General features: G+C 39.7%; 1 protein-coding gene across 1 annotated transcript in view; it reads left to right on the forward strand.

The window, feature by feature from the left end:
• LOC132815204 (regulator of G-protein signaling 22-like) overlaps positions 1-16,885 on the forward strand; it is a 153,018-nt gene extending 136,133 nt beyond the window's left edge. The window contains exons 24-27 of the mRNA XM_060824020.1: positions 1,179-1,331; positions 10,287-10,307; positions 11,398-11,557; positions 16,811-16,885. Coding sequence (XP_060680003.1) covers positions 1,179-1,331; positions 10,287-10,307; positions 11,398-11,557; positions 16,811-16,857 — 381 coding nt within the window. The 3' untranslated portion in view covers positions 16,858-16,885. The remainder of the gene's footprint in view (positions 1-1,178; positions 1,332-10,286; positions 10,308-11,397; positions 11,558-16,810) is intronic.
• The last annotated feature ends 4,914 nt before the right edge of the window (positions 16,886-21,799 follow it).

Genomic DNA, 21,799 nt, shown 5'->3' on the forward strand with positions numbered 1-21,799 from the left:
ACTACATGGTCCAGTTAGAGACCAGGGAAAGGTCAGAAATCTTCTCAAGGAGATCAGGAAAAGCTTAGAAGTGTTTCTTTCGCCACCATCTCATATGCCAGGTACCAAAATATAGCAACTGGGACACAGGTTTCCTTCTTATCCCTTAAAGTGGAGAATTTATAGAAGGAGAAAAGAAGCATTAAACAGAATTTTTGTGCTCTCAATTACATCATCAAAATAAATTTCAGTTTTCGTAAATCAATTAAATCTTGGTGCAAGTATATGCGAATGTCTGAAGATTGCATTGTGTGCAACTCAGTGGCAAAATAACTGAAGGATGACATGTTGACATTTAGTTGACAATTCTATCCTTATTATTATTTTTCTCCTAACACTTGATGTTGAGACAATAGATAAATAGTGATTGTAGAAATTAAACTCAGAGTAATACTTTCAAATATGCAGCAGTACAAATGGGCACAGCGTCGGGGTTGTATATATTTTCTTTGAACAGAGTGACGAGCAGCCAGACCTGCTTGCAAAGAAGTGTAAATGCAATTAGCATGCTGAGAAAGAAATGGATAAGGAAAACATAGATTTATTTTGTTTCTCCAATAACTGTTCCACTGTTATTGATTAACTATTCAACATCCAACCCTGAATAAGTGGAGATTTCCTCTATCTGAATATAGGGAAGACTGAACCACAGCCCTTGTTACCTGATGTAAACTTTATTCTCAAGCCTTCAATTCCGTCTTGTCAGGCAACTGTGGGAATGGTTAAACCAGAGTACTCCCTCTGTGGTTTGCTACATGATAGCAAGAAGAGCTTTCCAACATGGATCAACCCATCACAACTGCCTACTTCCACTCCCATAACAAGATCCAACTGTCCCATCTCAGCAATCTGTTGCTGAAATTAGCTGAAGAAATGTGGGGGTAGAAAGCCTTGAAATAACTAGTAGGCCCAATTTCCACATGGTGTATGAACTGAAGAAACTTGGAATAATGAGAAAGTAACAATATACAAATAATGGCTGCGAGGGAATAATTAGGTTCTACAGTGACAGCTCTCAGTTTATTATATGTAATTTTTCAATATATTCGTGAGCTGCTAACCTTTGTCTATTTATTTTCTCCACTCCTGTCCAGAATAGAGTAACTCACTGAAGATAACTGATTGATTTTATTTTTCAGAGTGTTCAGGATCAAAAGTCTGGTACACTTCAGCCAGCTTCTCTTGGTCCTGAGAGCAGGTCCAGCGGAAGTCAATTGTCCTTAAAGGGTGAAAGTGATAAACCAACACAGGATCAACAGGAAATGAAGCCAGGAAGTACTGAAACTGATCAGGTCAGACAGCACATACTGAGAGGGAAATAATGTATTAAATTACAGCGCTATTCTAAAGCATATACAAAAGCAGAGAGATCTAGATGTACATGTGCCTGTCATTAAAGGTAAAGAGAGCCCTTATAAAACACACAGTATTCTCAGCTATGCTGATAGGGGTATGGCGTACAAGAAAGTGGAAGTTAAGATAAATTTATATTGGTCACTGATTAAACCTCAGCTAAAGCATATTTGTGTACAGTTCTCAGTGGCACATTATAGGAAGGATATCTGTGCATGGAAAGAGTGCAGGAGATGTATAGGAGAAAGGTTTCATGACACACTTCAGTTATAAGGGCAGATTGGAGACAGTTTTCCTTGCTTAAGGTTAAGAGGAGATTTGTTAGAACGTTTCAGTCATAAGAGGATTGGACAGACTAGATAATAAATAAATTGTTCCTGCTCGTAAAGGTATGAGGAACTAGAGGGCACAGTTTTAAAGCATTTTGTAAATGGAATAAATGTGAAGTGAGAACTTTTTCACATAGCAAGTATCTAGGGTCTGGAATACACTGCCTGGAAGTGTGGTGCAGGCAGGTTCAGTTGAGTACATCTGGTTCTGGCACCATTACTGTGGGTAAACTCTAGTCGCTGCAACTCACTTTAATTATGCTGTCTTTGAGCATGCGTTCAAATTCTTTCTGAACTTGTGCCAACCTTAGAGGGTTAAGTCTATAAGGATGTTGCTTAATTGGAACAGCATTTCCTGGATCTACATCATGCATAGCTAAATTAGTATTTCCAAGCTTATTCCCAAATATGTCATGTGATGGTAATAACTCTTCCAAGTTATTTCAATTTTCCTCTGGAAGATAACTCAATAATTTATCCTAATTTTTGAGAACTCCCTCATTGTCCAGTTTAGTTTGAAGAATGTCCAATGCAGAATTCTCTGCAGAATTCTCAGAACTTGGTTCTTTATTCTGTGTTGTAACCAGTAACACATTCTCCCTTTGCTTTTCTTCCCTATCAAAATACCTTTTGAGATTTCTTTCAACCTGGAGTTCTTACCAAATAATTCATCTCACTCAATCTTTTTCCAATTTGATAAGGTCCACTAAACCTTGATTTTAGAGGTTCATCTATCACTGGAAGTAACACTAACACATTATCTCCTTTAGCAAGATTGCAAACTCTTGATTTCTGGTCTGTTTCCTGCTTCATCATATGCTATGCTACTTTTAAACGTGAAAATGTGCTGCTGGAAAGGCACAGCAGGTCAGGCATCATCCATAGAGCAGGAGAAGAAGGGCTCATGCCCGAAACGTTGATTCTTCTGCTCTTTGGATGCTGCCTGACCTGCTGCGCCTTTTCAGCAACACATTTTCAGCTCTGATCTCCAGCATCTGCAGTCCTCTCTTTCTCCTACTTTTAAATGTGATCTAGCTAACTCCCATTTTCTATTTAATCATGCCTTAAAATATGTGGTCTCTGAACTCTGGTTCACTAATTTCTCCTTAATTAATTTTAGTGGTCTTCTCATCTCATGCCCAAAAACTAATTCAGATGGAATGAATTTGGTTGATTCATTTGGTGTATCCCTAACATAAAAAAGTACAAATGGAATTCCTTTATTACAATCATCTGGATAATGTTGACTATAAGCCCTCAACATGGTCTAATGGGCACTGTAATTCTGTATGGTACACAATGGATTTGAATTGTTTTATTCCTAAGCTATACATACCTTTCTTAAAAAATTTTGATGTAAAATTTTACCCTTGATCTGGTTGTATCTCTGTGGATAATCCGTATCTCGTAAAAAAATTTGAGTAAATCTTCGACAATCCTTTTAGCTATGATATTGTGAAATGGAATCGCCTCTGGAAATCTAATGGACAAATCCATTATTATCAACAAATACTGATTCCTACTTTTTGTTTTAGGTAAGAATCCTATGCAATCAATTAAGACCCTTGTAAAAGGTTCCTCAAATGCAGGAATGAGTATTAAAGGTGCTGGTTTATCACTGCCTGAGGTTTTCTAAGGACCTGACACGTGTGATACTTCTGACAAAATTTAACTACATCCTTATGCAGTCCAGGCCAGTAAAAATGTTTTTGTATTTTGGCTTGAGTTTTTCTTACCCTTAAATGACCTCCTACTGCCTGAAATGGCATTTGAAAAGTAATTTTCAAAAGGGAATTGGAGATATAGAATAGCTTGCAGGATTATGAGCAGATGGACTGATTGGGAACCACTTTTACAGGGCACAGTGGGCTGACTGACCTCATTCTGTGCTGCATGATTCCATGAGGCCAGCCTTGTATCAGAGGAGTTTACTACCTTATGTAAAGGAGGCTCTGTGGATTACTGTTCCAGGAATGCTGGGATGTGGTGATGTTGTGGTAATCTTGTCTAGAAATCCAGAGCCCCATGCCTTTTTTTTGGAGACATGAGTTTGGATCCCACCAGGACAGACACTGAAAATTTGAATTCAATGAAATTCTGGAATTGAAAGCTGGCCTAATGACAACATGGTCACTTTGTCGATTGTTGTACAAACCCACTAATGTGCCATCTTCATCTGGTCTAGCCTACACATGAATGGTGAGTGCCTTTTCCCTAGAGCAGTTGATTTCAAAGCTAGGAGGCAAATTTTCATGGTGACAGGGGAAAGATTTTAACAAGACATGGGGGTATTTTTTTTACTTAGAGAGTGGTTCATGTGTGGAATGAACTCCCAGAGGAAGTGCTGGACGTGAGTACAGTTACAATGTTTAAACATTTAGATAAGTGCATGATTACGAAATGTTTGGAGGGATATGAGCCAAGCACAGGTAGGTGAGACTAGTTTATTTTGGGATTATGGTCAGTATGGATTGGCTGGACCGAAGCGTCTGTTTCCATGCTGTATAATTCTATGACTCTACGGTAATTCATGTGCTACCTGCAACACTTCCTTTATGTAACTCACTGGTAATACAATGTGATGGTCTCTATTTCCTCATCAAGACATCATTTTTAAGACAGTAACATTCTGAAATACACTCAGATTCTTCTTCTATGTACGCTTTTTGATACAATTGCTTCAGTTTTCATCTTTCGGTTGTAACTCTGAAATTCAGTTAATTTCTGAAATGTCCACTTTGACCTCCACCCGTTCTTGTTTTTTCTCAACCATTTGATCAAACATGATCTTTGATAAATCTACTTCAATTTCCTTACCTTTATTCTTTGATTGTTTTCTCTTGTTTCAACCTGTGGCTTTGGTGACCTTGTTATCACACAGTCAGGAAATATCCCAGGATGTACTTCCTGGATTAGCTCAGTTCCTGATTTTCTATTGGCCTTTCAACCACAGTGGGCAGCTGTGATCCAGCTATATCATTACCAAGGGCTAAATGTATTCCTGGAACTGAGTTCCTCCAGTATTTCCACCATCACTTCTCCACTTTTCACCAGATACTCAAACCTCACTTTATATAATTGAGAAGTTCTTGTCTTTCCATGAATTCCACATATTAGTACTTTTTCTGGCAATAGTCTTTCTGAATTACATATCTCCTCATCTCTGGTACAATTGCAACATTTAAAAGGCATTTGGATGGGTATATAAATAGGAAGTGTTTGGAGGGATATGGGCCGGGTGCTGGCAGGTGGGACTAGATTGGGGTTGGGATGTCTGGTCGTTTTGAATGGGTTGGACCGAAGGGTCTATTTCCATGCTGTACAACTCTATGACTCTAAGACTCTAAATATCGGCATGCTCCCATATCTCTTAAAATTATAATTTCTTTACCTGCTGCACCTGGCCAATGCAAGTAAACCTTAATTCACTGGGTTATCCTGTTTTCTTACATCCATCTTCCTAATGCTTTTCTAAACTACCAAAACTGCAATATCATGTGGTCTACTTTATTGCAGTGAAACCACCTGAGCCTTTTTACTCCTTTTTATCCTGTGGTAAACTATCTTTATTATCTTCAATGATACCTACCATTCCCTTACCACCTGAGGATTTCCTTTTTCCCCAATTTCTATCCCTCACAGATTGAAATTGATGTTAGAAGCCAACTTTGGATTTATGAACCAACTCATAATCATCAGCCATTTCAGTTAGTAATCTTGTCATTTTAACTCTCTGCTCTTCCACATGCATTCTCACTATTTCAGGAAGTGAATTTTTGAACTCCTCCAAAATAATTGTTTCTCTAAGAGTGAATCTACTTAATCTATTATAATGCCCTTATCCACCTATCAAAATTACTTTGTTTGATCCTTTCAAACTCAATGGACATTTGACCAGGTACCCTTCTTAGGTTCCTGAAACACTATCTGTAGGCTTCTAGCACTAGCTCAAATGCACTTAAGATGATATTTTCCCCCTCCTCATATTCTCCAGATATCTCCTCTACCTACCAATTTTGTTTGGATCAATTAAAGCCACGTAGTCACTGGCCACATTTGTTTAGTCACTTCCTCAAATGAAATGGAAAGGTTTTTACATCCTTCTCCTCAAATTTATGCAATACTTTGGCATATTTAAACAGACACCCACCAGGCTTTTGGCTATGATGCATTTACTCATCATCATGATCCTTCTCACTAAGCCTATCTTCTGCCTTCACCTCCGCCCTTTTAAGTCAACTTTCCTCTCTAATTTGCCAACTTCTGGAGTTTAAATGTTTCTCTTTCTGTGTTTTTTTCACTTTTTCTCTTTTTTCTGCAAAGTCCATCTTTTCCTTTTCGTTTTGTTCTGTCAGGGCTATTCTTTCCTTTTCTCTTTCCTCTACTTTTAATCATAATTCAAACTGTTTCAGTTCCTTTTCATGTTCAAGTTGTTTCATCTGCAATTGAATTGCAGCTATTTCCAAAGATCCTGATGACATTTCTTGCAAATTTAAATGCTGAGCTATTGCTGTATTTGCCTTTCCTTTTCTCAAAGTCAAAGGCAACCCAACTCCAGCTTGTCTGCCAATTTCAACAGCTTTGCCTTGCTCACTCTTTGTAAGACTCCCAAAGTCACTTCTTCCACCCCGGAAAAACTCTTAGTGGCTGATAGAGCTATTAGTACACAAAGCACTCCCTGTTTAAACCAAGCAAATTCAACAAAAGACAATAACACCTACCACTCACCACCTTTGAGTCAAATAATCCTAAACTCAAATTGGAATTATAGAATTATATCTTGACAAAAGCTCCCAATTTTTTATGCACCAAACCAGACCCCCTCAAAATATTTTAAGAAGTAGCGTAGGCCCTAACTGTTTCTTATTTTAAAGGTCAATGTGAAATACGTGTTCCAGATGAAATGCAACAGATCAAACTACTTAACATCAAACAAAATACAATTTATTTAAACACTATAGTTAAAATACAAACAAAAGAAAAAGGAATTTAGAATAATTTAACAATTGGAAAATATAAACAAATAATAGATATAGTACCTGTTACTAATTAACTGTTCCAATATACTAACATCCCACAAGGTAGCATGGTAAATTCAGGTACAGATCTTCGAATTCTCCAGGAAAAAACAACATCAAGAGTGATTTTAGAGAATATAGCTGCCAGGAATCATTTTACTAAAGCTCCACCTCTTTTTGGACCTAAACAGCTTCTGATTGATAGAGTTAAAAAAACTAGAAAGCCTGACCTGTGAGAACTGGCCACTCCCCTTCCATTGTTACAGCTATTTTAAAAAAACCTAAAGGACTCCTCTGATTGTTGACGTAGGTTGTCTCCTGTAGCCACTTCATCACCTCAACGTTTAAAACCTCTCTTCATAAAAACCCAAGACAAAATAACCTTTTTAAAGTGACAACATCATCACACCTGCCAAATTGAGCCACAGTCCAACTGCTGTAAGGGAAAACCAGTGGTAAGGTGCCACAGCCAAGGACACTTAGGAAGGGAAAGATGAGGTTTCAAGGATCTGGTGTAGCTGTGAAATACAGTATAGTCAGAACAGTATACAGTCAGAAGTATAGTGGACAAGGGGAATGTACCCATTCCTCCTGACCCACAAAGCCCTTGCTGTTCAAGGGCTTTACCTTTCTGTGCTAATAGCTCCATTTCTCTTTTGGGTTTCCCAAATCTTGGAAGTCAGGCCAGTAACAGGTAAATTTAAATCAGGCTCCTGATTGCCCTCTGAGATCTGAAATGAATGTGTTAATGAGGTGCATTCTCACCTCATGATGGAGCTCTTGCACAACAAAATGGTGATAAGATGCAATATGCTGCAAGTTGGAGATTCATATTGAGTTTTTTTTACTTTTAATGCTTATCCAATGCTCCCTCCCACCAATGCCTGTCATGGAGGGGATAATACCAAGGCCAACTTTTCAAGTAGATGACCTTTCATTGTGAAGTAAAAGAATTTCAAGATTAACCAACCTTTTTTAAAAAAAATGATCAGGGAGAAACAAATGTAGTGACAATGAAACAAAAGAGCAGTGAGAAAGACCCGCAATAGGGTGGACAGCTGGAATGACTGAATAACAAAGGGGAATAATACTACAAAGCAAGAAGGATGGAAATGAGACAAGTATAGTAATAATGATGGGTCCAAAGGGGCTGTGTTTAAACATTTTGATCAGGACTATTCTTGGTACTTCCAACCTGTATAAAATGGGAGCAGAGATTGTGACCTGAAATTTTTGAACTTGACATTGAAACTAGAAGACTGTAAGGTATTTGATCAAGAGCTCAGGACATGCTGAAGCTTCGGTTTGGTTTCACTGGAGCAATATAGGAAGCTAAGGACATAAAAGTGAGAACAGAGCAGAGAATTAAAACAGCATTCCATTGGGATCGAGCATGCGAGTGTACAGAAATACTTAACTTCTATACTGGCTGAAGCCATTATGAAAGTTGTCTTCTCACCCTTGCCTCTTACCTGAGGCATGGTGACCCTCAGGTTGAACTCTAATGAGAGAGCAGCCTGTGATCCTCCACGTCTGTGATGACTTTCAATTTCACTACAATGAAGTGATCCCCCCATCTGCAGTTAGTCTCCCTGACATAGAGAAAACTGTACTGGAAACAGAAATAAAGTTTGCTAAATTGAAAGCAGTAGAAGTTGTTATTTCATTTGGAAGAAGTATTTGGCACCCATGATAGAGGGAAGGGGCAAAGGTGAAACTGCAGGATCAATGTATATGTGGTTATGGTCCTGTTCTTTGGTGCTTCAGTTAAGACATTAATTTGGTAGAGATCCGTTGCTTGAGCTTGAATAGGAAAAGACATTCCTTAATGTACAGTTGGTCTTGGACCTCAACCAAATGGATGCCTGGTATTCTGTGTGCAGCCATGGCAGCTTGAGGTATTTTATGGTGGTCTATTACACCAACATAATTTGAAGATGCAGGGAAGTTGGACAGATGCAGCTGAATGAGGTTAGGAATACAACATTTGTCAAATGCATGAGATGGCTATACAGAATTGTATAAATTACGATGAAGGTCCTGCTGATGCTCAAAGACATCCTTCTAGTCTTCTCCCAAAATGTCAGATTACAGGACAGAATTCTGACTGAGTGCACCTCCTTCTGCCATGTCCATTGCACAGAGAAGATTCCCTCATCTCCAGTATGACCAATGTCCTCTGCCATATCTCTTCTAAAAGATCTCAGGGGTCTTCATTGAAGATGGAATTTTTCCTTATCCATTTTCCATTCTTGTCACTGGATAACAAAACTAAAATGAACCAGCTTTCAGTGAGAGCTGTTCTTCAGACCTTGTGTTTTTGGAAACTCCATGGGGAGCCCAGTCTAACTGACCATCCTTGAGGTCAACCTTTACTCTTGCAATGTGTAATTCTGCAGAAGTGCATTTGCTAAGTCAGTTTTCTAGCAATAGATGCTCCAGACAACTTTAAATCTATTACCTGTTCTGCATCATGGTTTCAGAGTGTTGGGGACAAGTTATCGTTGAGAAATGAATGCCTTCGAGTTCTAACTGGGGCAAGTTTGATTACTTTTTCCTTCAGGTTCCTCACCTGAAGATCATCTTGACTGAGAAACTTGGGAGTTTGTTGATCAGGTATTACTGGAGTCTGGGTGCTTTAGTGATGCTATTGGGGAGAGATTGTGGATGGGATAGAGGGTTTGGATTCATTCTATTTTGTTCAAAAAGCACACAATCTTTAGGCAGTCAATCTATTTGACATTTTATAAATCCCTAATTTGGAAATAGACCTAATCTGACTCAAGACTAAAATACATACAGTCTCTAACCTCATTCCTTTAATGCACTGTTTGAACTGAGATGTCACCTGTTTTTAGAGAACCTTAAGTTATCTCGGAAGTGTGACTTGAAAGAAGTTTTGGGATTTGCATATTAATGAATTAAAACCTGCAACCCATTCTAAAAGATGAAAGACTTAACAGCAATCTAGGTTTGTTCAATATATTGCATCACTTGTATGACGCTAGGATCTTTTGCTATAAATTCTGTGTCTTATGATCCTGTTCCACAGCTACCTGATGAAGGAACAGCGCTCTGAACGTTTGTACTTCCAAATAAACCTGTTAAGACTATAACCTGCTGTTGTTAGATTGTGGTGGTCACCCTCTCCCCCATACCATCACTAAAGCACCCAGACTTCAGTTATACCTGATCGACAAGCTGCTAAGCCTCTCAGTCAAGGTGGGCGTCAGGTGAGGAACCTGAAGGGAAAACTTGCTCCAGCATTAGAACTCTAGGGCATTCATTTCCCAACCATAACTTGTCCCCAAAACTCTGAAACCATGGTGCACTGAATACATTAACAAACATGTTTATTAGACCTATGCAAGGTACCATAGAAGGTGGACAGGCACAGATTGCAGCTTGTAACAGCTTTGGTCTGCCATAGAAATTTGCTTTAAACAAAACGCAAAATATGATATTTGAAATTACCTGAAAAGTAACACAAACTTTTATTAAATTTTTAAACTAAATTTCTTCATTTTTCTTTAAATTTTCTTGGCAGGATTCAGGGCACAGCCAGAAGGTAAAAAGAAATTACTGAAACAATCTTCTCATTGCATTTCCATTTTGATGATCTTATTAGCCTGGTTTGTTTATTATGGTGACCTACATATTATTGTGGCACAAGATATGGATTCTTAGCATTTGTACTTTTAATGCTACAAGAGTGGTTTCATGTTCAAATAGCATCAGGTATGCATATTTCTGGTGAGAGCTGGGTCAATTGTTAATTTGGGTGCATTGTTAGTGTTGAAAGTATGTAATAGAACTATGCAGAGTGGTTAGTGTAAGTTATTTTTCTGCTGTAATCATAAACTTAGAATGCTTCTAAATAACTCGATTAATAGATCATAAAACAAAATGTTACTTTTTGACAATGTTCACATAAGACTAATAGTGCTAAAGAGGTAGTTCTCATCAGTTCAGATACTTCTACTTAGATTGCAGTCTGCAGGATTTTAACAGTGCGCCTTGTGACGAAGCATAGGATCACTGATAGCAACATATGGATTTTAATGTTTAACTGCACATACACGGACTCCAGAATTAGCTGTTAGTTTTAAAGAGATGATGACAACAAACACTATCAGTATCATTATCAGTACGATTTCAAATTCCAAGTCATCTGTTTGAGCTTCTCCTTCATTGCTGTTACCAGCGTAACACTCCATTCCCCTCACCTTCATATTTATTTGGCATAGCCTTAAATGAATCTACACAGTTTTCCACTTTTTTCTGCTATTCCCATTTTGATTTCTTGGTGATTAAATATGTTAATAGTCTCTAGTTTTATTCTTCCCACACTTGTAACTATTCTCTTTATTTAATCTAACAAATCTATTCATGATTATAAACACTTCTATTACATTGCCCCCTCAGCCTGTTCTCTTCAAGAAAAAATCCATTGCTTTTTATGGCCAACGTTCCATTGTCTTCCTTACTGTGATCTATTCAGGGGCCAAGCAGCTCGTAGCTACCATATTTTTAAAAAAATCACTTGCTGGATTATAAATGTGTTTGAAATGCATGTGTGTTTATTTATAATTTAGTCAAAAATGATAGATTTTATGCTCTGGATCAGAATCCTTATTTCACTTTTTGTCCATCAACAGGTTTCCTGGTCTTTTTCCAAATACCTAGAAGCACTAAACAGAGAGGAATCACTGATTTTGAGAGCACATGAGGTGGACAGAATGGAGTCGAGCAGAATAGAAGCTCATAGAATGGAGGCTAGCAGAGTGCAGACTGCAACAATAAATATTCTACCTCCAGGTAATTAGTTGGCAGACAAGAAACAAAGAGTCAAATCCTTTTCCAAAACAGCAGTCAATATCTAGATCCTACCGTGGGGATCAATGCTTGGACCCCAGCAATTCACAACATATATTAACATCTTAGATGAAGGAACCAAATGTGATATCTCCATGTTTGCAATGGACACAAAGCTTGTTAGGAAGGTGAACTGTTAGGAGGATGCAGAGATGCCTCAATATGATTTGGACAAGTTGAATGTGTGGGTAAATGCAAGACAGACGAACTATACTGTGGATAAGTGTGAGGTTACCTATTTTGATTGCAAAAACGGGAGTGCAGATTATTATTTAATTGATGATTGATTGGGAAAGGAGAATCTAGACCATAAGACAGAGGAGCAGAAATTAGGCCATTCAGCCAATCAAGTCTGCTCCACCATTCAATCATGGCTGATATGTTTCCCATCCTCATTCTCCCGCTTTCTTCCCATAAGCCTTAATCTCCTTGATACGCAAGAACTTATCTATCTCAGTCTTAAATATACCCAATGACCTGGCCTCCACAGCCTTCTGTGGCAATGAATTCCATAGATTCACCACTCTTTGGCTGAAGAAGTTTTTCCTTAGCTCCACTCTAATGCTATGCCCTCGGGTCCTAGTCTCTCCTACCAATGGAAACATCCTTCCAACATCCACTCTGTCCTGGCCATTCAATATTCTGTATGTTTCAATTAGATTCCTTCCCACCCTTCTAAACTCCATCAAGTATAAACACAGAATCCTCAAATGTTCCTCATATGTTAAGCTTTTCATTCCTGGGACCATTCTCGTGAACCTCCTCTGAACTCGCTCCAGGGCCAGTACATCCTTCTTTAGATACGGGGCCCAAAACTGCACACAATACTCCAAATGTGGTCTGACAAGAGCCTTATAGGACTTCAGAAGTACATCCCTGCTTTTATATTCAAGTCCTCTCAAAATAAATGCCATCATTGCATTTGCCTTCCTAACTACTGACTCAACCTGCAAGTTTCTCTTGAGAAAATGCTGGACTAGAACTCCCAAGACTCTTTGCACTTCAGACTTCTGAATTTTCTCTCCACTTAGAAAATAGTCAATGCCTCTATTCTTCCTACCAAAGTGCATGATCTCACACTTTCCCTTGTTGTTTTTCATCTGCCACTTCTTTGCCAACTCTCCTAACCTGTTCAAATCCTTCTGCAGCCTCCCCACCTCCTCTATACTACCTGTGCCTCTACCTATCTTTGTATCATCTGCAAACATAGTCAGAATACCCTCAGTTCCTTCATTTAGATCATTAATGTATAAAGTGAAAGGCTGTGGTCCCAACACTGAGCCTCATGGAACACCACTTGTCACCAGCTGCCATCCTGAGAAAGACCCTTTTATCAAAACTCTCAGCTTTCTGCCAGACCACCAAGCGTCTATCAATGCTAGCACCTTGCCTCTAACACCATGGGCCCATATCTTACTCTGTAGCCTCCTGTGCAGCACCTGGTCAAAGGCCTTCTTGAAGTCCAGATTGATAATATCCATTGGCTCTTCTTGATCTAATCTGCTCGCTACTTCCTCAAAGAATTTGAACAGATTTTCAGCATGACATCCCCTTGATGAACCCCTGCTGAAATGTAACAACACATGGATGTTCACATATATTGGTTGCTGAAAGTAAGCTCGCAGGTGCAGCAGAAGGTGAAGAAGGCAAACAGTATGTTGGACTCCATAATGAGAGATTCAAGTACAGGAGCAAGACATCTTGCTGCAATATACGGGACCCTGATGAGACCACACTTGGAGTATGCTGTTCAGTTTTGGTCTCCTTATTTGAGGAAGAATATTCTGGCTCTGGAGGAATGCAGTGTAGGTTTACTAGACTGATTCCTGGAATGGCAGAACTGACGTATGAAGAAAGACTGGATTGGTTAGGGCTATATTCACTGAAGGTTAGAAGAATTTTATAGAAACCTATACAATTTTAATACGGGAAGGATATTCCTAATGACCAACAAGTCCAGAACCAGGGGTCACCGTTTAAGGAAAAGGAATAGGCCACTTAGAACAGAGATGAGGAGAAATTCCTTCACCCAGAGAGCAGTGAGCCTGTAAAAGAGGTAGTTAGGAATTTATTACCGGCAGTGGCACAGATATGTAAAACTGGATTGGAGCAGTTAACCACAGCAGTTGATATCCATTTCCATTGTGATATACTCATGTTGCTACTTTTATTTATACTTACTGACAATATTAGATTTAATTAACAAAAGAAGCGATTTGAGAAGTAAATATATAGGCAAAACATCAGGTAGTAAATTGGCAATCTGTACCCCATAAGCTGTTTCAACCAAAAGCTAGGCTGTGAGAATATCCCGCATTTTTCCACCTATCTACGACTAACAAGATCCCTGCCCATGTTGTATGGTGTAGGCAAAACCTCAGCGAGGGTAGTATATGCAATGAGTCTTTAAAAGTTTGTTGCAAGAGAAATTGGCAGGATGTAGCCACTGAAATACACACACGAGAGAGCAAAAACATCATGGCCATTCTAATGAGCACAGGTAATTAAAATACTTGACAACCCCTGCAAAGGCTGAATGGACAGAAAAACACAGCTGCCATAATCAAGGGAAAAGAAATCTGAAGGTAAGACATTTTGCCTCTGAATAACTGAAAGTAAACAGCACTGCAAACAAGCTTGCTTGATGACTGACAAAGAGAGATTCTGTTTTGGAGGTGGTTGTCAACTTTACCATCTGTTAAGATATCTTCCCAGGAAGCAGAGCAGCCACACTCCTACCAGAAGATGGTGGCCAGTCTTACAGATATTTAAATTATTTCCATTACCTGTGAACAAATGCAGAGAAGGATAGCACATCTTAAAGAGATTATCAAAGCCACGGGTACTATTAATGCTCGCCGTCACCATACTTGGAAAAAGGCTCTCCCTGTCCACCCTATCTAACCCTCTGATTATCTTATATGTCTCTATTAAGTCACCTCTCAACCTTCTTCTCTCTAATGAAAACAGCTTCAAATCCCTCAGCCTTTCCTCGTTAGACCTTCCCACCTTACCAGGCAATATCCTACTAAATCTCCTCTGCACCCTTTCCAAAGCTTCCACATCCTTCTTATAATGCGGTGACCAGAACTGTACACAATACTCCAAGTGTGGCAGCACCAGAATAGTGCTGTAGCATAACCTCATGGTTCCGGAACTCGATTCCTCTATTAAGAAAAGCTAAAACACTGTATGCCTTTTTAACAACCCTGTCAACCTGGGAGGCTACTTTCAAGGATCTGTGTACCTGGACACCGAGATCTCTTGCTCATCTACACTACCAAGAATCTTACCGTTAGCCCAGTACTTTGCATCCCAGTTACTCCAACCAAAGTGAATCACCTCACACTTGTCGTATTAAACTCCATTTGACACTTCTCAGCCCAGCTCAGTGGCTTATCTATGCCTCTCTGTAACCTACAACATCCTTTGTCACTATCCACAACTCCACTGACCTTAGTGTCATCTGCAAATTTACTAACCCACCCTTATACGCCCTCATCCAGGTCGTTTATAGAAATGATGAACAGCAGTGGACCCAACACCAACCCTTGCGGTACACCACTGGTAACTGGACTCCAGGATGAACATTTCCCATCAACCACCACCCTCTGTCTTCTTTCAGCAAGCCAATTACTGATCCAAACTGCTACATCTTCCACATTCCCATTCTTCTGCATTTTGTACAATAGCCTACTGTGGGGAACCTTATCGAACGCCTTGCTGAAATCCATATACACCACATCAACTGGTTTAATTCTCATCTACCTGATTGGTCACCTACTCAAATAACCTAATAAGGTTTGTGAGGCATGACCTACCCTTCACAAAACTGACTATCCCTAATCAAATTATTCTTTTCTAGATGATTATTAATCCTATCTCTTATAACCTTTTCCAATACTTTACCAACAACTGAAGTAAGGCTCACTGGTCTATAATTACTTGGGTTGTCTCTATTCCCCTTCTTGAATAGGTGAACCACATTTGCTATGCTCCAGTCTTCTGGCACTATTACTGTAGACAATGACGATTTAAAGATCAATGCCATAGGCTCGGCAATTTCCTCCCTTGCTTCCCAGAGGATCCTAGGATAAATCCCATCTATTTTCACACTCTGCAGGATTTCTAATACCTCTTCCTTGTGAACCTCAATCACACCTAGTCTAGTGGCCTGTATCTCAGTATTCTCGTCGACAACATTGTCGTTTTCCAGAGTGAATACTGTCGAAAAATATTCATGAAGTGCTTCCCTTATCTCCTCTGACTCCACACACAACTTCCCACTACTATCCTTGATTGGCCCTAATCTTACTCTTGTCATTCTTTCATTCCTTAAATACCTATAGAAAGCCTTAGGGTTTACCCTGATCCTATCCGCCAACAACTTCTCATGTCTCCTCCTGGCTCTTCTGAGCTCTGTCTTTAGCGTTGTAACGCTCAAGCGCCCTAACTGAGTCTTCACATCTCATCCTAACATAAGCCTTCTTCTTCCTCTTGACAAGAGATTCCACTTCCTTCGTAAACCACGGTTCCCACGCTCTACAGCTTCCTCCCTGCCTGACAGGTACATACTTATCTAGGACACACAGGAGCTTTTCCTTGAACAAGCTCCACATTTCTAATGTGCCCATTACCTGCAGTTTCCTTCCCCATCCTATGCTTCCTAAATCTTGCCAAATTGCTTTTTAATTGCCTTCCCCCAAGCTGTAACTCTTGCCCAGTGGTATGCACTATTCCTTTCTATCACTAAACATGTCAGAATTGTGATTGCTATCACCAAAGTGCTCAACTACTTCCAAGTCTAACACCTGGCCGGGCTCATTACGCAGTACCAAATCTAATGTGGCTTCGCCCCTTGTCTACATACTGTCTACATACTGTGTCAGGAAGCCCTCCTGCACACACTGGACAAAAACTGACCCATCTATAGAACTCATACTATAGTGTTCCCAGTCAATATTTGGAAAGTTGAAGACCCCATGACATTTATTCAACGTAAGTTGAAAGCTTTGGCATGTACCTTCAAATTCTGTCCAAAAATATTTTATAATCTTAATGATTAATGGCACTGTTTGAGGTATGAATCTTCAAAATATGCAAATATTTCAGTACGTACTGGTGCTCATTATGGCAGGTTATTTTCTGGACTTGTAAATTTAACATTAACATTAGCAATAACTTCTCTTTTCACAGAATCTTCAACCAGCCAAAACATACCAGGCAACTTGAACATAAATTAATTGTAACTTATCACAACTTATTGAAGCCCAAAGTGAACTTATCGTACAGTGGGTATCGCAAACTGAATTTTAAAAAATGTATTTATAATCATTTGCTGAGATAAAATAAAAGCTATGACAATTTGCCTTAATTTTTAGTAAGGAGACTGGGAATCTGTACAGTTAACATAAAGGTAACATGTCAAAATTATGTCCTTGAACAAAACTGAATAGATGATAACTTTGTAATACAATGTGTCCCAATATCATTGGAAGTATGCTTTGAACCACAGTACAAAAGAATTTCAGGGTACATTGTTGAGAGTTAACAGCCAGATACTCGAATGTCTTCCCTGCCAATTATGAAGTCAGTGACACCTAGGCAGCAGTAAAATTCCAACTGGCCTAAACATGCTGTCTTATTTATAAATTCATGGCGGTATCTTTCTACCCGTCTGCCTGTGCAGTAATAATATGGAGTGGATTGCCTGCCAGTTATGGGGCTTGTCTATTTTAAACAATTGATTTAGGGCAATTTATTCAACATCAATACTACCCAGAGGTTGAATAGAAAATTACCACCAGTATATCCTTAGGTTCTTCAGGAACTAATCCATATGACAGTTAAAGAAGTATTGGCTATAAAAATTTGGAGTTTTAGCAATCAGATCTTAAGTGTTACCGTAAGCTTTTAGATCATAATATTCAAAAATGGTACCAAATATAAAGTCAGATACAATTTCCTGATGTAAGTTTCTTGCAAACAGTGCCCTCACAAGACCCTACGAAACTCTGAGGAACAGAGGGATAATGGATGGCTTTCCTCAGATCCCTGAGATAGCAGGGCAGGTTAATAGAGTAGTCAAGAAAGCATACAGGACAGTTGCCTTTTCACTTGAGGCATGGATTATAAGAGCAAGGAGGTTATACTGGAGCTGTACAGGTCTTTGCTTAGACCACAGCTAGAGTATTGTGAGTATTCTTGTCACCCCAATATAGGAAGGATGTGATTGCACTGGAGGAGGGTCAAATGAGATTCACTAGGATATTGCATGGGATGAAGCAATTTGACTATGAAAAGAGGCTAGATAAACTTGGGTTGTTTTCTTGAGAACAGAGTGTGTGATTATGCAGGGTTTAGGCCAGGATGGATAGAAAGAAGCTGTTCCTCTTAGTTGAAAGGTCACAACAATAGGACACAGTTTTAAGGTGAAAGGCAGAAGGGTATTTAAGGAAAACATTTTTCATGCAGAAGGTGGTGGGGATCTGAAATGCACTGTTAGAATGGGAAAGCTCACAATCTTTAAAAAATACTTGGATTACTACTTGAAATGTCATAACACTCAAGACAACGGACCAAGTGCTGGGAAGTGGCACTCGTGTAGCATTTTGGTGGATCTTCTTATTGGTGCAGATTCCATGGGCCAAACAGCCTCTTCTGTAATGTTTAATTCTATAAAAGCTCCAAGTTGGGAGTGCAAATTTGTAACATAAACCCACAGAACTAGTCACTTCCAATTAGTTTATTCAGACTTTGTAGAGGAACTAGTATCCAGTCAGCAGGTAAATGTATTCAGTCAGTTAATCTTTAATTCTTCTCCAGATGTACATATTCAGAGCAATTAGCATTTGGAGACAGGTCAGGTTACATGAAGCTGCAGTGTAGCCAATAAGTGACACTTACTTCATAAGTTGCTAACAGATACATAAGGACTACACTAAATAGGATTAAAACTCTCACATAAGCTTTAAGGATCTCCAGGCTGGCATATGTTGATAGATGTTTGACAATGAGTTAATGTCACTTACATCCTCAGTTCAACTGCCATCTTGGCTGGTTCCTGGAAAGAGCACCCACCTGTTTCAGGAAGGAGCTCTCATGGAATATGGAGATCCAAATCTGGAAAAGTACAATTTTGAGGTGTAATTGAGTTGTCCATTTCTCTCCATGTTGTAAAAACCAAAAGACATATGAACTGACATTTTCCTAGCTACCATCATTTCTGAGGAAGGCACACTGGACCTGAAATGTTAATTTCTCTTCACAGATGTTGAACTTTTCCAGAAAATTCTGGGTTTTTTCTCTCCATATTGTGTCTAATATTGGGACCTGTATTATGCCTCTCCTGTCCTGATACAACAACAGAGATCTTATTTAACTTTGCAGGCAGGCAGCTGGCAGAGCATCAGTTCTTGCTGAGTGACCTGAGCTGATTTAAACTGCATTCATGGTATGATGAGAGATTACTGGCTACCAGTTTGGAGATAATGGTGAGGTTTACATAGGCTAGTAGCGGCCCCATTTTCCTATGGACATGAAAGCAGTCCAGTTGGCTGCCCCCCTAAGAATTCAAGTTTAAAACTAAATGACTCTTTAAGAGCTGATGGTTGTGCTCGTCAGTGCATGGGGCAAATGGGCTTAGCCAGCAAGACATGGAGCATCAAATGAAGGATCATGAACCTGAAATGCTGTAGAAGCATGCAGTCCCAGAAAATGCTGAAAATGGCCAGAGGAATATAACTGGGCAGGAGGCCAATTTCAGAATCCTGACCATGGGATAAACCATGAAAGTAAGTCCTCTAAACCTTAAAAGAGGGGTCAACAGTTGGTCTTATGAAACAAACCTGTGTGAATTTGCATCTCATTGAAAGGCTGGCTTGTCAGAGTTCCCACCTAATTCAGTTCTCCAGAACTGAGAAATACTTGCATTCTGTTTTCTGACTGCACATGAATAGCATATGCCTAGATGAATAAATAAAAAAAAATTCTTGATATACCAGCATCTCTCCAGGCCTCTTAGAACGACATTCCATGTGAGTCTGGAAACACACCATGTTTTGGATTGACTTCCAGTTCTTGGTGTTATGGATGAGGACATGAAGGAAGGAGTCAGCTGCAAGCCTTAAGGAGCTTATGTGGCAAATGCAACAGTCTCCAATACTGGAATCACCAGTTTCATGATACAGGTTGTTCTGCTATAGCATGTGTTTCATGAATGCGAATTTGCTGTCACGCAATTGACAAATGGGGACATTGTTTCTGAAGTGTGTACTTTCAAAATGTGTGTTGGCTGTAACGTGATTGCATCGCCAACACTTCAAGTGCTGTTTCTAAAATGTGATTTTTCTATAGTGCTGGGTTGTACAAGAATGCATTCACCATGTCATAGAAGAACTACCTGTATCTTCTCAATGCAGAGTAGTGACTGGTAGGTCTATGATAGCAAGGCAACAGGAGGACAAATACTAGGTCCAGGAATCCGCAGAGGTTTAACAGGAGATTTAGAGGGAAACTGTCAAAAACATATGCTGGCTAGATAGATCAATGCCCTGTATTTGCAGACCATCTGATTCTGATCAAATGGAAAACCTGTCCTTCTCCTAACCATGCTGCAGCCAAAGAGAATCTAGAATAGAAGGATATAGGAGCAGTAACAGCAGACATGGGCAGTATACTAACTTGCAGAGGGGAAAGATCCAGGAAACCTGGCTCCACGGTGATGATGAGCATTGGTTTGAAACAGAATATAGAGAAGGTGCTTCACCTGAGCAAGAGAGAATTTGGGAGGGCCCTTTGAATGTGGTGTATTCTATATACCAGCTGTTAAAGGAGAACTGGCACTGCAAAGACTAGGGGACAATCCATGCCTTGAAGGTCACTATGGCCCTGAACTACTTTACCAGTGGCTTGTTTCAGGGTTTGGCTAAGGACCTTTGAGGTCTCTTCCAGTCAGCAGCTCACAAGTGTATGTGAGATGTCACAGATGTCTTATTTAGAATTTTCCAATTATTTGTAAGGATCCACTTGGATGCAGACAGCCAGGCAGTTAGGGCAGCGAAATTTGTTGGTAGAACAGGATTCCCTCAGGGTCAAGGGCTAGAGATCAAACACAACAACAATTAGGAACCTCAACACCATCCAGGACAATGCGGTCTGCTTGATGGTACCTCATCCACCAGCTTCAACATTCATTCCTTACACCATTGATGCACAATGGCAGCAGTGTATCCCATCTACGAGATGCACCGTATTAACTCACCAAGGATCCTTCAATAACCTCCAACCCCTACCACATAGAAGCACAAGGTCAATGCCATCATAGGAACACAAACACTTGCAAGTTCCTCTCCAAATCACATATCATCCTGACTTCGAATAATATCATTCCTTCACTGTTGCTGGGTCAAATTCCTGGATGACTGTCCTGACACACATGGCCTGTAAAAGTGCAAGAAGGGCAGCTGACCACTACCTTCTCAAGGGCAATTCGGAGTGGGTAATTCTGGCCTAGCAAACAACAATCACATTCTGAGAATGACTAATAAAATGGTGCTTTAGAGCACCCAAGTGTTAGCCAATTGGCTGCCAACATAAAGGGCTTACATTCCATTAATGTGAAGTTGATTGGTGACCAAAATGGACAAAATCTCTAGGTTAATGTGTAATACTTAGTGAGCATTCAGAAATGTTTAATGCCACGCATTTCCTATAGAACTGATCGCTGGGAGTCAAAGGCTATTCCCAGAAGGTTTGAATGGTAGTACCAATAATGAATCTGCAGTGTGCTGCTGAGGTGCCTTATGATTGTGCATGTACCTCTGCGTGGGTGATCAACTGGCCTTCTCAAAATTAGATTTAGATCTTTGGACTATTAAGGTGGTGCAATGCAATATACCCTATTGAAGAATGTTTGGCATCATTGTAGTAGTCTGTGCCCTTCATGAGGAAGCAGACAGTGATGGAAGTAGACCAGGAAGTTGCAGATGAATAGGAAGTATCCAGGGAATAGGGAGACAAGGCAGACATGCTCCTGAAAGCCGTATTGATAACAGTTCCAAGCTGAGTAAATTATTCATGTTCCCATCCAGATACCTTTTAAATGTTGTCATTGTATCAGCCTCCACCACTACCACCTCTGGCAGCTCATTCCATACATGCACCACCCTCTGCATGAAAAAGTTG

This window comes from Hemiscyllium ocellatum, chromosome 4, assembly GCF_020745735.1.
Source record: "Hemiscyllium ocellatum isolate sHemOce1 chromosome 4, sHemOce1.pat.X.cur, whole genome shotgun sequence".
NCBI classification, from domain to species: Eukaryota; Metazoa; Chordata; class Chondrichthyes; order Orectolobiformes; family Hemiscylliidae; genus Hemiscyllium; species Hemiscyllium ocellatum.